At 39.8% G+C, this 18,013-nt stretch overlaps 1 protein-coding gene across 1 annotated transcript in view; it reads left to right on the forward strand.

The window, feature by feature from the left end:
* The first annotated feature begins 930 nt into the window (after positions 1-930).
* Positions 931-18,013, forward strand: part of DISC1 (disrupted in schizophrenia 1) — a 171,338-nt gene continuing 154,255 nt past the window's right edge. The window contains 3 exon segments of the mRNA XM_017817605.1: positions 931-1,073; positions 1,504-2,501; positions 6,024-6,093. Of these exon segments, the coding sequence (XP_017673094.1) occupies positions 1,521-2,501; positions 6,024-6,093 (1,051 nt within the window). The 5' untranslated portion in view covers positions 931-1,073; positions 1,504-1,520.

An 18,013-nucleotide genomic window follows, 5' to 3' on the forward strand; every position in this document is an offset into this window, starting at 1 on the left:
GCCACTATTCTAGTATATGGAAAATGTATCAACTGCTTTTGTTGAAGGTTATTTGGAGAGAATGTAAAGAATGTTGGGAAAATTCTCCTGGAAAGTTTCAGGTCTAATGCTTAAATTCTTGTACAGGATGTCATTGTAGTGAAGTGTGTATGAGACCTGTGTTAGGAGTTGTTGAGTAGTTTAGATTATGTGCACATCTGTCAATGTAATAATTGACAAAGGATCGTGATGAGAGATGAATATTAAATGTAAAGAAAAAAATCTGAAACTTGTGTTTTTGGAAGAGCTCTGTGTGTGGGATATGAATATATCTAATACCTGAGATTCTGGCAATTTGATTCTGTTTCAGTGAGTAGAGGGCAGCTAGTAGAGGGCATAATTCAGCTAGTCATCAGATCCCCTTGAAGGGTGATTCCGGCAAATAGGTCCAGTCAATATGTTTCCATGATACAAAATGGATGATAGCGCAAAGCTTGTATTCCCATTATTGTGTGCAGGACAGATAAATGGAATACCTTTTAACTAGCAGTAAACTGAGAAACTGAAAGTAGTTGCCATATAATCTTTCACCTATAATATATATAGAAATATACAGAAAACATAGACAGGACATCAATTCTGATGTCCTGCTTTTCATGTTCACTGTGATTTATATCATGGGTTTTTTTGGTTGATTTTTTTGTTTGTTTTCTATTCTCTGCAAACAGCAAATTTATCTTTTCATCTATGTAAGTAAGGTATGTGTGGAGAAATAGAATTATTGAGCAAAGGCCCTTCCTTAATGATACTAATACTTCAGTAATGCTAGAAAGCATTTGTTTTCTAGGACTGATGGTTCTGCATGCAAATCTTCTCCTTTAACTCTGTGTTTTGCACGATAGCTAGTACCATAAATCTCAATGACAACTTCTACAATATTTCATTAGACTGATATCTGCAACCACAGGGTGCTACAGAATTGCATCTGTTCCAGAAGCAGAATCTGAACCACTTGCAACTCATACTATTAAAGTATGGATATGGACACAAGAAACTGGACACAAGCAACAATAGGTTATGAACAAAATTGCTTTGTGAGTATGGTTCTCACCTTGTTGGATGCAGATTCAGTCCTGTCTTACATGTGCTTGTAAGTCTGCCATAATTCTGAATCAGAGAGACTTAAAAGTCTGTCCTTTAATGTGCTGTTAAGCAAGTTGAGAATGAAAAAGTAGACTGGTATTGTGAATAGGGAAGATGATGTGATTCATTGTACCCAGGTTTGTGTCCTGATGGACAAGACTCTGTTAGTGAGTTCACTTAAAACCAGGTGCAAATTCTTTAGAAAGTGAATGAATACATGCAGTGTTCTCTATCTGCAGTATGGTCATTGTCTTTGTTTCGTTGAAATGGAAAGCAATGTGCGCTGCTTGAAATTTCAGAAGCAACTATTTTCAGATGCTACAATGTGTTAAGCTTATAAAACTGCAGAAGCATTTCATGGACTCTTTTTCCCTCCCCCAGATGATCACCAGCAATTAATGCCTGCAGGCTCCCTTCGTAAAAAGAAGCTGGCAAAAAGACCTGGATACATGAGGCCAGAAGCTCAGCAACAGATAGAGTTTCAGTCCCTTGGTGCCTGCAAACCATCCAGACCAGGAGAGCTCCAACATGGAAGGCAAGATTGTGGAGACTTTGAGAACTGCGCTCTATGCAGACAATGCCAAAATAACTTCGAACTCCTGCGCTGTAGTGCAGTTAGTAGCACTGTAGTTCCTGCTGATGGGGTAACAACATTGGCTACTACTGGAAATATGCCAGGATGCTGCAAAAATATATTGTATTGCAAGAGTCCACTGTCAGAAAACACAGTGACAGCAGCTTACCCTGCTGCTGCAACAAGCAACGGAGATGTTTCTGCTGTATGCTGTACATGGCAGAAAAGCCACAGTGCTAAAGTGAGCAAGCCCCCAAATATGTATGCTTTGGATCAGACAGAAGTGAATAACAACTGTGAATATCAAAACAGAGATGATATTTCTCATTCTGCTGTTGCACACAATAGTTTAGATAGTTTTAGTTCAAGTTTCAGCTTCATACAGCTCTCCCTGAACTCGGCCTCTGGAGTAAATGATGTTGAAGGCAAATCAACTGTTGAGGAAACTGAGATTGTTCTGCATCCCAAAACCACAGGAAGTCTGCAGAAGCCAGAAGGGATGTCACAAACTCATGAGAACTTGGGAGATTCATGTTGCTTCTCCAGGTCCAGTGAGGATTTGGAGCATGAACATGAGAGCCCTGTGAATGATGAATTCCAGGACTGTGAGGCTCTCTCTCTCTCAGATATAGATGCAACATTTTCATATTCTACAGATTCCTTGGATGCAGCATCTGCTGGCTCTTCTGTCACCTCAGGCTATGAAAGTAGCTTTACTGTTAGTGACCGTAACTGGGATATTTTGATGAAAAAATATGAACCAGTGCTGCAGGATTGCTTGCTTGGCAACCGCAGTACACTAAAGGTCAGTAATCTCACTTTGGTTTCGATTCCTCTCCCTGTCCCTCAAAACATTTTTATTTATAGTTCTGAAATCAAAGTTTATGTTGGAGTTCAGGTACTACTAATGGCTTTTGTAGCATTTGTTCAAAGAGTTTTACAGTAGTGCTCTGTATGATAAAAGTGAGAGAACAGGTTTTGTTTGGTTCTTCAGAAAAAAGGTGATGTTGTTGCAGTACCTATTCTGTGTTCACCTGAAACTCACTTCTAATGTCACGCATCAGTTTCTGAGTTCATTAAACACCGTTTTCTTTCACAGGTGGCTGTTTTTTCTGCAGTTTGGGGTATATGTAGTACAAAATTTGGGGAGGATAATAACTGTTCTTGAAGCATCATGATTTAACAACATAAAACTTTTTAACTGGAAATGTTTAAGTTTAGCTAGAGATTTCTTGGAGTGAGGCAACTGTGTGAGAGTAGCATGTAATCTAAGAGATGGGTATTCTCCCCACGTGAAGAAAAATAGCGGTCAAGTCCCTCTCTGCCTCCAGCTGGGAATGGAACCTTTTTTTTTTTTTCTTCCACCACAGAGAAGTAATGGAGCAGTGAGTCAGGAGTCTTTATTTCTGCATGTATGTATATACCCACACTTAGACCTGCAATGTGTACAGGCAGTCGTTCACTGTGTCCTTTATGGGAGAGGGGTGAGGAAACTTTAAGAAGGATCATCTGTGTTTTGTTATATGGTTTCTGGGATGGCAGGGTGGGCATTGGAGGAAAATAATTCTGAGTTTACCTGCTCCAAGGAACCAAATACTAGATTTGTTATGCAACCAGGAAGCAGTAATCTAGAGATTAATATGGACACAATGTATTTCACTAATTTGTTCAAGATGCACTGAGTAGGTAGTGGGTTTTTTCTGGTGTGGTGGGCTTTTTGTTTGGTTTTTCTTTGTTGGGTTGGTTGGGTTTTTTTCACTGTTTCATTAGTGCCTTTCAGAAACTCAGATTCTTCTGACTTCTCAGCTCAGACACATAACTGTTGAGATACACTGTTGAGATACAGTCTTTAGGCCTGATGAAACAACTTGCTCTGGGGAGACTTAGCACAACCCTGCTGTCTGGGTAAGACAGAAGGTTGAGAAACTTTTACTATTGCTTTTTTTCTGCATGACATCTGACCTGGGCCTGCAATGCTCTCTAATACTTTCTTTCCATAGAGGATTCATGTAGAACTCAAACTAGGTTCTGTTATTTACAGACTTCACACACATTGACATGGAGCAGTTTCTTTGGCTTCATGCCTGGAATGACAACGTGCCTGTGGTCTGGGATGGTTTGGGAAATTCATTTGCTACAAATTTGGGAACATATAACACAATCAAAATAGGAAGTTATTTTTCTTTCCTTTCAGTACTTTTTTTGATAGGCACAAATGAAACATTGCTATCTTTAATTTCTGTATTCATTAATTTGTTGAAAGGAGAACTGGGGATTTGTGCCCTCAGATGTCTTTGCCCTTGGTTAGCCAGTCGTGTATGTTTAATTTGAAGCACCTTCCTATTGTAATGATAACGAGCAAGTCTTAAAGTTTTCAGAAAGGAACAAAGGCAACTGCAGTCAAGAAAAGGAGACAATAGCAAAAGTGTTAAAATTAGTGTTCTCTGTACTTAAAAACAAAAGTGATCATCATCTGGTACAGATATAGGACATGCCACGCTGAAGCAGCTCTTCCATGAGTTGAGCTCCAAATGTCTTACTAGCCTGCAAATAGAAAACATTTTACTGTGGCAGCATCAGTCAGTTTGCCATTGGTGAGTCTGGGCTGTGGTACCCAAGCAGACTTTAAATGACCTGCTCCTGTAGCACATGATGGAATAAACACTGCAAACAGCAGCAAAGCTGTATTGCAGTATAGATGGTTGTTATACATCATATATGTGAAAAAAGTGTCATTTGAATCATTCCTCCTGCAGGCTTCTTTAAAGCTCTGTCAAAAGTCAGGCATAAAATACAGAAAATAGTTTACGATGAGAATTCAGAGCTCCTCCCTTCAGTATCTTACACATTCCTCAGCAGCATCAGAGAAAAAAGATTGGAGTTTCAGGATATGAAAACCAAAATAAAATAAAGCCTTGAGGAAAGGGGAATGTATACAATGTTTTGTGTTTGTTTTTCTTCTGGGCCATCCTATAGCCTATTATTAATCAGCCATTTTTGGATACTTTCCTGGCTTTATTTTTTATAGTTCTTTTCTGACTAGTCCACTTTCACATACCATGTTTAGAAGGGATATCCTGAATTTAAAGGTCTTGTCTAATTTGTGTGTTGATTGTGTAGTCTCAATAACTGAGTGCTTCTATGAAGTTGTTGACTGGCTGTACCTCTTTTTCTCTATTCAATTTAGAGTTTAAATATAGGGATTAAATATGAAATAGTTTCAGGGAGGAGTGAAGTACTCTGTAAATGCAGAATGTCTAAAGTATGGATTTTGTTGTGTTGGAAAATGCTTTCCCAAGCACTTTCAGGCTTTGGACTGTAGGAATATATGCTGCTTTTTTTCCAGGCTTACCTTTTTCAGTGCTGATATTGGCTTGTTTGGTACCTGTCATGTATAAATTTAATAAGAAAGAAACACATTTCAGTCTTGTAACTGTAGCCGTGCTAGGCTATGGCTAGCATGGCAATGAGGAGAGGACTAAACTTGCCTTCTAACCAATTTCTTTTTACAGTAAAAACTTGTAAAGGCCTTGGAATGCACAGCTAGCCTTAAAAATTTTTAGTAAATTTAGAACTTTAGTCCAGACTCTTTGATGTTAACAAAGAGAAGCATTAGCTTTTGAAATAAAACTTTATTATGGTAGAAGTTTCTTTTTGGGTGTGAGAGAGCAGTCTGTATGTGGTTTAGGTGTTCTTGGTGTTCTGCTTTTTTCTTCATCCAGCATTTGGATTGTGAACTGAAAATGCAAACATCAACATTATGTAGATGAGCCTAAATTGTATTTTAATGAAACTTTGTTGGGTGTATATGAATACTGTCTTCTGACCCATAACATGAGTATACCTGTTCCAAAATATTCATACTGCATTTCTCTTTCTTGTTACAGAATTAAATGTGGTTTGCATATGGAAATATCGTATTCTGTGCAAAACTTAGGGAAAAAATTGTTGGAATGGGCTCGGGAACACACTGTTGAGTACAGTGTGATCAGAAGTATATGTCATGCTGACAGAATCCTCTAATAATCCTACTTTGATTTAGTCAAAGGGTGAAAAATATCCTGTGATCACATGATCTCCTTTGCTTTTCAAGAAATATCATTTGTTATTCTCTGTATGTGTTTGGACTAAAGCCATGCTTGGCTCAAGTAGCTTCAGTTCAACTGACTTCCAAATAGGTCTGTCTAATTAACAAATACTGGGCTTAATTATCAAAATTTGGTCATTGTAGTGATTTAGTAAGCCATTATGTTATGTAGAGGTTAATAGTCTAAATATTTTTAAATGCAGCTTCTTCTTCATAATTAACTTTTTTTTCTTTGCCTAGATAAAATCCTTGATCTTACGGCTTCAGAGGCTTCAGGAAAAAGCAATAGAGGAAGATGACTACGATAGAGGTGAGAATTGCTCCCCCCTACTCTCCATGGGATCATGCTGCCGGTTTTTTTTTTCTTTCCTTCTCCTTTCTCTCTTAATTTTATTTTATATTTCCTACATAACAGTTGGTAGGTGTGGAAGACTAGTTCAATGAACTGTATTCTTTATTCTTTTGTATGGCAGGAAGCAAATTAAAGTAGGTCAGCAGCAGGTAGCAACAGTTTTTATTTTCTTGAGCCACATCACCATGTGGGAAGGTTAAATTCCAAATATCCACCATCTGGATCAGCTGTTTTGAAGCAGCATGACTTTAAAAAAAATGCAGAAATGAATGAAAGCTTTAAAAGGAGAAAGGACAGGCGCTGGCTGCTGACAGAGTGAGATTTGTTGCTTGCCACATTTAGTCATGACACTACAACAGGGCTCAAACACAGAAATAAGGTCAGTAGCTATTATAAAAGTGAATGATACTGTCCTGTGGGATTAAGTTGATGTCACTGAATTCAATCAAAACCAACTAGAGAATATGGTGATGATAGAGTTGCTGGCAAATGGCTGTCTTTGAATAGTGCCTTTCCTTTCAAATGCCTTGGCACTTCTGATAAGCTTGGTGTGTGCACACATTAATAATTAGAGCATTTATGAACACACATATTAGGTTTCTTCTTGTTTCCTGCTCTGGTAGTCTGTGTTCAGGTACTCATGTTTTGATAGTCTTGAGGTTCTAGGTTAAATTCTTCTCACTAGATCTATAATTAGTTGGAAAACCCTGCAAACATGTCAGTAAAATATGCGTGAATATGCATGAATTGAGAGAATAAGACTGGAAAAAGATAGCTCCTTTCCTGCCACTTTTTTATTCTCAGCTTTTAGAGATCGGGCAGTGGTCAGAACTTATGGTTTGCCTTTCAAAATACTTGCAGTTGTACCATGACTTCCTGTCCCCAAAGAGGTCTCCAAGGTGATGAAAATGTGTTTTAATAGTGTGTAGGGAGTAGGTATGTAGCCCTTTTGCAAGAGTGGTTCTGTTGGCCTCTTAAAGGCTCGCCTGTGTATAGAAGAGTTTGCTACCATCCCAAATCATTCTTTTAGTGTGGCACCTCCTAATGGTGAAAATGTCTAGGTACATTAAAAGCTAAGGATGTTTTACATATTCATGGGTTTAATCTCTGTCAAATAGATATTATTCATGTGTGTGCTTTACATGTGTAATACTCACAACTCTTGTTTTTCTAGTGTCTGTGGGTTGAGCTCACAGTTGGAGACTTCCCAACAGCTGTGTACTTGGTGCACATGGTTAGCACAGATTCCAGCTGGGTTTCTCTGGGCAGTCAGCCACTCTGACAGCAGCATTTCAGTGTGTCAGGTGTGACATCTCCTTGTGATGCCACATAGTCACTGACCACAGGGAAAAATTATGACTTGTCTTGAATCTTGCACAGAAAGCCCCTCTGTAGTTTTCCTGGGCGCTAGTCTTGTACCCTTAAAACAGGACCAATGTTGTGTTGACCATCACTTTATCAACTACCCTTTTCAGTTCCACCCTGGTTCTCGAGCAGGTAGCACAGAGGGTGGTTTGCAGAGTTTTCCCCTCAGAAAAATGATCTGGCTGAAATGTTATTTCACCACGTATTGTGAACGCAGAGAGAAAAAGTGGTAGCAGTACAAAGGTGGTAAGAAGCATCCACAGGTGGGATTGCTGTTTTCTGTGCTAAGTCTGGTGTATATATAGACAGAAAACATTTGTCCTGATATGAGACTAGATGCTGAAGTGCTTGAGAAACTTTGCCTTGGGTTCTTCTATCCCTTTGAAAACTGGGAGTCCATCTTGAGACACCGTTGCTCTCAGAAAATGCCATACTTCAAGCATGTGTGTGACCATGCATCCTTAATTTTATGAATTTCTAGCTTTTGAGTCCTTGACTTGCTTTCTGTCATACTTGTTTTTGTTCCTCTTCTGATAAAACTGAACCAAGGGGTTTTTGATACTGCTTTTCATTATTTTCATGGTATCTGAACTGTCTTTTTTAGTTTTTTTGTTCATGAAACATGGGCAGCATATTTTCAAGGAAAGAGTCACATGGAGAAGGTGCAGTGCTGCAAGAAGAATCAGAGCTGTGATCTTCCCTCCTCATCTTGCAGTGGCAAGATTTCCACCTTTGCTTTTAGAGCTATTTCACTGTTCCTGGTGGAGAACAGTCTTCCCTGGTGTGAAGTTTGAAAGCTTATTAAAAAGCTTATAGATTGGCCCAGTACCAATTTCTGTTCAAGTGAAATTTGTAATTAGCCTTCTTTAAAATGCTCTTATTGTCAAATATTGCTAGCAGGGAATGGAATTGCTAAGTGTGCAGAGCTGTGATGTGGAGCATAAATGGCAGTGTATTATCAGGGAATGTGAGAAACCAACATGGTGTATACGGAGGGCTAATGACATTTTAACTATATGCAGAAGATTACTGTCCCTGTAATTTGGGGAATGACCTTGAGTGTACACCACGTCCTCTGTTAAGAGCAGAACTGTTTTAAACCAGAGAGGATGGCATGCTGTGTGTGGTGATGACACAGGTCTTGCTCATTTGGAAGTTCTCTAGGAGGAAAGGTAGACCTAGTATGATGTGGATAACTGATAAATGCCCTATATATGGAAGAGGTGAGTAGGGGGGAAGGAGAGCAGGTGGAGGGAGGGGTATGAGTGACTAGACTCCCAAGTGGAAAATTAAATTGTCAATAAATACATTATCATGTGTAATTACTGCTTTGTTGTTAGAGGCTCCTCTCTAGCTCTGATCATAGTTGAAGGGATCTTCTGACTTCAGCTTTCTGAGTCATCTAGTCTTACAGGAAGGGCCTCAGTTGTTTGGTTTTTTTTACAACAGTTTGGTGGGACGGAGATGTGTTAGTACTTAAAACTCCTCAAAGTGCTAAGGACTGGTTTCTGCTGTGTGACACTGCAAACTTCGCAGGAATAAGGATATATTTGTTTTCCCCCTTTACAGAAATACAGGACAAATGCATGCTGCTTGGGTCTGTTAGAGTGATGATTCTTGAATGAGTGATGATTTTTTTTAAGGGCTTTTTGCAACCACAACCTTCCATTTTTGTTTAAAAGACAAGGGAATACCTGTTTAAATCTTCAGCTTGTTTCTTCCTAGTTTTCCCTTTCTTTAGGTGAATCTATTTGCTCCTTCTCTTCTTCCTCATCTTGGGCTTGAGAGGTGCACAGCAGAAATGGCACTTGCCGTTGCTTGGTTACCTGTGCTGTGCCTTCTGAAGTCCTGCCTTGGCATGGTTAGGGTGTTGGTGTAGGGGAGCTTCAGTCAGTCATTCAAATAATTACATTTTTTTCCTATACTTTCTTGCAGTGCCATGGGGTGGAGTGGGGGATATGTTTGTTCCAAGAGTGCTGGGGGGCTACTTGGGCAGAGGCTGCCCCCCTGTCCTATATTGCTGCTCATCTACTGCAGGTCACTGAGCACAGTGCAGTGAAACTGCAGGGTGTTCTCTTTTCATACTGTAGCTGTCAGGGGTTGTTTCAAATGCAGTTATTCATACTGTGAAATGGTTACGTGAAATGCATATTCAGTGAGACAAATCTCCTCAGCCCTGGTATATTTTTAAATAGGAACCATTAGGATGTTACTTGTTTTACTGCTCTTTCTGTTTGTAGGGGCTGAAATATCAGGAAATAAGTGATTTGGTTTTTTATTTTCTGTATTTACTTGTGGTCTCCTCTTGATGGCCACATTACTGTATATTTTCAAAGCAGGTACTGTACCATGGGAATATAAGCATTTTGCCTTGCCTAGCATATAGGAAAAATTGGTCTGTTCTCCAAGGATCACTTGAAGTGTTGTCATGGCTCATTATTCATGATGGAGCTTGACAGCTCCAAGGTTAAACACACTGCTGAATACTGGGGGGGAAAAAAGAAGACAATATATTTTGTGTCTGTAGGAGTTGTGCTTGCAGTAGGAGCAAGTGTATTTTGCTCAGTACAAATCTATTGCCCTAACATTTGAAAACCTTTTTCCTGTTTTTAGCGTCTTGAGCTACTCAACTTTGCCTGGTGCAAGAGGCAAGTGGATTGGTAACTATCAGGACTGTCTTGCTGCTGAACTCTACTAGTGGTTCTTGTGCCATCTTTTTACTCAGAAGAAAGTTTTTTCAGAGCTACAGTTTTGTGTTTTGGGGTTTTTTGTTTGTTTTTTTTTAATTATTATTTTTTTTAAAGAAAATTCTCGTATGCAGAAATGTGAGCATACAGGTTCATTGTTTGCAACTGATAGGGAATGTAAACTTCCCTGTGCAGTCACATAGTATTCAGAGTAGCTACGGCTCTTCAGTGAAGGTCATACAGTAGATCAGAGCAACTCCTCATCAGTCCAACATGTCAGGTAGAACACAGAAACATCTTTGCCAGACATGGCAAAACCTATCCTATCTCAGCAATAAAAATTCAGGCTGTTAATACATTTAACATCATGTGAGTGGTTATTTTAGGTGAGTTCTCAAAGCATGAACTATGTGAATTCGTAAGCTGCCATGGACTTGTGTGCTGTGTGTTCTGCAGAAAGAGAGAAAACAATGAAGTATCATGTTAAGTAATGGCTGGGTTAAAAATGTTGTGTTAAGTGGCACTCCGAGAGAGGCCTTGGACTTTTCTTACAGTGGTTCTTGCAAACTCCAAACTCCTGGCCAGGTGTATAGCTGTTTGGTATTTCCAAATTTCTTTTTGCAGTTTAAACTGGAACAATATTTTTCCCAGTGTAAAGTACTATTTCTAGTCATAACTCTTACAACATTTGAACCAATTTGATATTCAAGCAGGGGGGTGGTGTGTTGTTCTTTTTGTTGTCTTTTTTAATTTGTTTTTTAATTTCTTTTTTTCCTGGAAGTGCTATATGTGGATGAGGTTTGGACAGAATCCCTGCTTTACTGTGCTTCTATTATTTTGAACTAAAATGCTTGCTTGACAGATGGCTGCTATAACAGGACACAAACGAAGGCAAGTTGGCTTCTTTATGAGGAAGGACAGTGAATTTTAGAGAAGATGTATCTGGAAATAACTCTCAAAGAACATGTCACTTTGGATTGGACTTGTTTCAGTGTGCCATATACCTTTGAAAGTTAAATCCTTAAACCTTAGCTGTATATTGAGTGAAGCTCTATATCTGAGGCTGCTGACTTAATAAAAAGTGGATGCTGGAGGGGAGAGAGCTTCTGTGACATAGGAGATTTACTGTGAGTTTGTAACTTGCAGTTTGCAAGTTACATTGCAAGTCAATCCATTGACTTGTCAATGGATTTGTCCATTGACTTGTCAATGGATTTGGGGTGGATGGAAGAAATAGGACTTTGTGTTATGCCATACTGTCAGAGCTTTGTTTCATCACAAGCTGTAGAAGGTTCCTTAAATATGTGGCTAAGCCTTCTTGGGTTTCATGTTCATTTTTACAACTTCCCAGTAAAGGTATTAAGAGGATGTGGGAAACGGCCTGTACAAATTCCCAACCCCAAATCTTTGTTGCAGGAATCTTGTTTATCTTGTCCTACTCTGACAAATTCAGACAACCTCTACCAAAGAGTTTGGGTGGTTAAGGATAGCAAATGCTTATGTGAAGTATAAATTAGACTTAATTTACCTCGTAACAAAACAGAGGTAACACAAACCTTGCAACTCTTACACCTTGTCTGTATTTCTCTAAGGTGGCTGAAATGAAAAGGTGGAAGTCTTTTTTTGTACATATCCATTTATTGTTTGGTGCTGGCTGAAACTGTTGACCAAGATGCCGTTGTCCAAATGCTTTACCATGGCTTCTGTTTACTAGCAGCAATGATATCGTTTCTTTTTATGCAATCTGTGTTAGGTGTATCCAGTTGCTACTGTGTGGTTTGTTTTTTTTTTTTTTTTAAATCACAAAACTGAGCAGGAGTCACAATTTAAAGGTATGAATTTCCTTATCTTGCTGTCATGTAGACAACAGGAAAAACTTTTTTAATTCTAAAATAATATAGTAATTACCAATGCTCATGAGAGGGAGGTCTGGTATGCATTTCTGGGTACTTTGACTTGTGTTTACTCGTTACATATAAAGCACATGCATCTTCAGCAGCTTCTTGAAATGCTTTTGATGTGAATCCTCATTTTAGCCCAGCTGTTTAGTTTCCATCACATCAAGGTGTGTCTTTGAGGTAGAACAGGATCTTGCTCTTGGTCTGCTTGTGCCCCCACACTGAAAATGCAGTCATGTTTTCTACATCTCTAATTCCTTAGCCAATATTGGAGAGGAAACTGCTGTACTCATGCAGTATCTCGCTTAAACTGTGCAGCCTAAATATTTTTAGGAAGTGATAGTATTTTGTAGGATTCTACTATGGTCTCGTATTTTACTCTTGGCCAGTGTGAAGAGGTTCGGCTACATCTTGTGTTTCTGGAAGCTGCTTGACAAAAAGAAAATTGCTGAAGTTTTGGCAAACTGTGTGCTTGGAAGCTTTCTCTGCTCCTGGCCATCTGCTGTCTAAAACTGACACTGCTGGCCACCCCTCCTATGATAGTTGGGCCCTATTTCTCAGTCCATGATGCAGCCAAGCTGTTCCCAGACAGCCTGGCTAGTCTTTTACAAACAAACAGGCAATGAAAAAATATGAACAAAATAAGCAATTATGGGTAATTTAAGATCTTACTTGCTGAATTGCTGTTTGAAGCATAGGGCTCTGATGGGTGTAACTTGGGAGAAGTGTTGATGTGCTATCTGGACAGTACCCACTGAGTGAGTGACATGGCTCTCCTGATACTCAGCCAGCCCATCTGCTTACTTTGCACTTGAAAACAAATTTTATATTCAGGACAGACTTATCTTTCCCTTGCTGTTTAGAAATATTAGCTCCAGATAAGAAAATTGTGTTTCATTTGCAATATGACCACTGGAGATGGTATGGCTATTAATTGAACCAACAAGTAGAAATTGATTTTGCTGCCCTTGTCTTACACTTAGGATATAAAAATTTTAAGGGAAAGGGGACACCTCCTCTTTTCAATTATTATCTGCTTAATAAATGACTGAACATGGGTAGAAACTTCTGGATGTTGCAGTAATGCAAATTCTCTGTAATTAGGGGTTAAAACGGTGCTGAATGAATGTGACTACCATTTGAAAGCAGACATGAAAGTCTTCCAGTGTAAGTCCTCTGTGGAGAACTGATAATACTCCTTCCTCATTGTTGGATGGTGTCTGGTCAAATTCATGGTGCACAGATGTAATTAAAATCAAATCTGAATTCATATTGAAGTGCAGGGGGTGTTGGTTTGAAATATTTTAATCATGACCTGTACTTGGTGGAGAAAACACTTTTGAGCGAGAGCTGAAATGGCCCCATTCACAGGCAGGCTTCAACAGCTGGATATTCTGGTGCTATATAGTAAATATTAAAATAGTGAGGAGTTCTGAACAGAGTGGTTCTGGTCATGCTATTTCACTGGCCTCACAGAACCTAGGGTAAGAAGACTCAAGATGTATAAGTGTGTTTAAAAAAAAATAAATTCATAATATTGTATAAAATGACAAAGTCTTCCAGAGAAAGAAACACTGAGGATGCTGAGGAGGAGAAAGAGAAGAAATATTTGGGGAAAGGAAAATAAAAATCCAAAGTAGAATAACTCTAGAATTAAAATTTAATTCTCTTTCAGAGCACTGTGCCTGTAGAAGCATTGCTACTGGAAATAGCTTTCTGATATAATTATTCTGCCATCACATTTCTGTTCTTGTCTGACTGCAGATAAGTCTGAATTTTGTGCAGTTTTATATTTCCCGTCTCAGGTGCTTTTTTTCCCCACCTGTAACTCCCAAGGCTTATAACGAGGAATACACAGGATTCAGTAGGATTCCCTTATTTCATTTAAATGGCTCTTACATTTCTTCTTTTGGACATTTTTGAAAACAATCATGCAGTTCCAAATAAGAAGGTGAGGAATCTGTCAGAGAAACAAATAATCTTCACTCCCCATGCCAGGCACTGGTGCCATTTTTCTTATTGAGTGAACCTGCCTGTTACTGTGTACAGGAGTTATTTCTCTGTGCCCTCCTCCTGCTTTCAAAATACTTAGGCTCTTCTTATCTATAGGTGTTATATTGACTGACCCATTCAGGCTGAATATATAGGGACAGCTTACATGCTCAGTAAAACTATTCCATTGCTGTTACTTCTGGGGGGTGGAGCCCTTTCCTTTTCAATCAAGCAAGGAGAAGGCAAGACTGCCTGTGTGTGAATGGCTAATGCCTCCCCAGTGCAAACAGATGAGAGTTACTTGGGACCAGTGTGGGCAGCAAAGCAGCTGAGCTGTATTTGACTTACTTTCTTTACTCGTGACACGCTTGTTTGTTGAATGCAGGAAAAAAATTATTTGTTATGTCAAAGAATGTGAAACAAAGCTTTCTTGGCTTGTTGAAGTGCCCTGAAAAATGCTGCTTTTGCTCAGATTAAAATATTCAGATGAATTCAGTCCCTCTTCAAGCCAGAGCTCAGTTATGTGATGACCGCAGGAGATGTAGGTCATGTGAGGACTGGAGTAATTTGCAGGGATAATGCAGCGGGCCTGGTTCTGCTGGACAAGCATCCCCTGGGCTTGTAGCTTTAAGGAGTAAACTTGAACTTTAAAAGGCCTGTTGTGAGAGGTTTCTTGTACCTCCGTGTATGCTCCTGTAGGAGCTGTGCTATTAGTGGTGTTAACCACATTTCCTGGTCTCCCTTGTGTGCAAGCAACAGTGTCATTTCTCCTGTCTCTGGAGTTAGGAGCCAAATCTGCCTCGTGTGCTGTGTCTGCTTTTAATTTGTCTAGAAGCCCTTTTTTCCCTGCTTCAATTTTATCGCCTATAATTCCTTAATAGAAACTTCCTAAAAACGCCTCTAATTATAGTTTAGAGTGAATGCTCTTAAGAGCAGCTAATAATGAACTGAATGTTTGCTTATAAAATCAATTTTGATTTCAGAAATTAGGAGGGATGGAAAATTAGTTCTTCGGGGAAGCGTACCCTCCTTGCTTGTAAACACTTTCCTGGCTCTCCCTTTCCTTAAGAGGCAACCTTTCCTCTGTTTCTGTTAGAAAAGTGAACTTCTGTGCTCCCAGTTCTCTCTCTGGAGTTCAGTGTGGCCGCCTCTCTGGCCTTCTCTATGCTTTCCCAAGTTTGTTCTTTCTGTAGCAGTTGTGGGCAGGTCAGTGGCTTGTGTGCCTTTCCCACTGCTGGAGCAGGGATCCAAGAAGCTGGCGTGTTCTTAACCAAGATAGATGGTTTTTTTTTCATTTCTTTCATGTAAGGCTTGTAGGGTTCACATTTCTTTGTCTGTAGGAAGATCTAAAGAGTTGTTTGGATGGTTGGTTGTTCACGTATGTATAGCTGATGCCTATTAGTTCTAAGGAGTGTTTTCTTTCTTATGCATTTTTATACAGTCTTATTTTCTTTTCCCTTATCCACTACAAAGTTACACTTCATGTCTGCTTAAAATTACCAAAGTCCCTTTTTAATATCCAAGATTCATCTGTGATGTAATGTAACAGCACATATAGTTCCTATTATCTCCAATGCCTACCTAAAAGGAATATTGCTAAATGTTACCTGTGGTGCAGAATTTTTTTGAAGTACCCTTGGGAGAGCAAAGAAAGCATTTATACAGCCCTGACAGGCAACTAGAGAGGCTGCCTTTACCAAAGTAGACTGGATAACCTTTGGAAAAATCAAGAAAACAATGTAAAATACTGGATTTTTTTTTTCCAGTTCTTATCTGCAGGCCAATTGACTTGACAGTTGGAGGTCTTTTTTGAAATGATGTATAGCACACAAAGCTATCATCTTGGCTTCCAGGCAAGCTGACAGATGATACTGGGGTCAGTTAAAAGTCACAAAAATTACCAGTCATCCCTTCTATGCAAAGGAGTTTAAAGCAACAACCCAAACCAACCTGCAATAGAGAGGTACAGGGAGGCTGGATCTTCCTTGATGTAGATGTTCTGCTCAGCTAAGATTTAACTGCTGCAGATTTCTTTTGAGCGTTAGGATGAACCTGGTGCAATGCTTATTTCCATTCAAAGAATGTTCTTCTTAGGAACTCAGGGTAAGGTCAAAAAGTTGAATGAATGTTTCAGTACTGCCAACTCTCACGAAGTTTGTGACTGTCCTGCTTTACAACTTTTTCCCACTCTATGCAACACTTGTCAGGCCATGCCTGGAATCCTGTGTTCAGTTTCGGTCCCTGCTGAAAAAAAAAAAAAAAAGAAGTGGACAGGCTGAAGAGGGTCCAGGGAAGGGCTACAAAGATGATCAAAGGACTGGGATACCTTCCATGTCAGGAAAGGCTGAGAGAACTGGGTTTGTTTAATCCTGGGAAAAGAAGGTTTAGAGGGAGACCTTGTCACTGTGTTCCTGTATTTAAGTGGTGTCTACAAAGAAGATGGAGGTTCCCTTTGTGCAAGGAATCATGTAAGAAGATAAGTGGTAAAGGGCTCTAGTTACTCCTGGAGAGATTCCAATTGGACACAAGAGGAAAATTTTTCACAATGAGCCCATCATTGGAATGATCTCCTTAGGGAAGTGGTAGATTTCCCAATGTTGGATACCTTTAATGTTCAGCTTGGCAGGGTGCTGGGCTGTCTTGTCTAGACTGTGTGTCACCAAGAGAGGTTGGACCAGATAATCCTTGAGATACCTTCCAAGCGGCTTCCTTCTATTGGTGAGGAGGCCAATTTGGCCTTGAATACCTGTTTGAGAAAACATCTCATGGATATGGGATATGTTTAGCAGTATTATGATGCGCTCGGTGCTGTACTACCTGTGCATAGTCTTTGTGAAGGTGATGCTCTTGCCATCTTTGGTTTTTGATCAATATTTAAATATCCTCTTCCTTTATTGCTCAACTGCTTCCAAGCATAGGCAGCTGCTTGTTACTGAAATCTGTGGGAATGACCATAGTGAAGAAGGAATTGCTATTACCAGGGTGAAGCCAGTGGGAAATATGGATCTGTCAGAACTGCTGTTTCTGGGTGGATTCTATGCTGTGGTGTTTTGCACTTGTTCATTCACAAATACTCTGCCTGGGGCTTCTGGCAAAAGGGCTATTAAACAGCTATTTCTTTACTGCCTTAACCTTGGTCATGAGGAGTTGCCAGGGCTCCTACTGTGCAAATTCAGCCCCAGAAGATGCTGTTTTAGAAATGAAGATTTGAAGTCTTTCAGGCATGGGACTTGTGTGCAAAGAAGAGTGCATCCTGCATGCGTGGGACTGTATGAGGAACTTAAGTGACAGTAAGGCAAGAAGCTTGCTTTCATGTGTCTCCCTCTGTGATGTCATCTGTTTCCATGCCCTCTTCTTATAACACTAGGAAATCTCCTAGCAGTAACTTTGCTCCCCTCTACTTCTTGTTTTAGGAAAGTGCTTGGCAAGTGTCTCATCTCCTTCCCTGAGTTACAGGTTCTTCCTCTCCTGTGCCCTTCTTACATGTTTACTCAGCCAGCAGGCTTCGTGCTGCTGCTGTTTCTGCTTGTCGCCTGGTGAGCAGGGCTTGAATTTGCTCCTCACCTGCTAATCGTGGTCTTCTGGAGAGGGTAGTGGATATTGTCAGCCTGCTGCTGTGATGCATTTTGTGGTTGTATCTGTCCTCTGGGCTGCAGGCTCTAACCTGGTGCAATATAGTCATTCTGCTGCCTCCCTGTAATCTGAAATCAAGATTAGGGGCATGATAACAACGTGCATCTTTCTTTTCCCTTTGTTTCAATGAGATTTTACCAGACTAGACAGCTAATAACCTTTTCTTAGCAGGTGGTGTTTTCCTGCATTCCTCTATTTGCAGCAGTCCCCCAGGTGCCTGAGGAACAAAAGTGCATGTGTGAAAGCTGGAGTTGAAGCCAGTGTGCTCTTTAGTATGGGAGGGAGCCTCACACAATATATCTA

This window comes from Lepidothrix coronata, unplaced genomic scaffold, assembly GCF_001604755.1.
Source record: "Lepidothrix coronata isolate B3197 unplaced genomic scaffold, Lepidothrix_coronata-1.0 Scaffold61, whole genome shotgun sequence".
In the NCBI taxonomy this organism is placed as follows: Eukaryota; Metazoa; Chordata; class Aves; order Passeriformes; family Pipridae; genus Lepidothrix; species Lepidothrix coronata.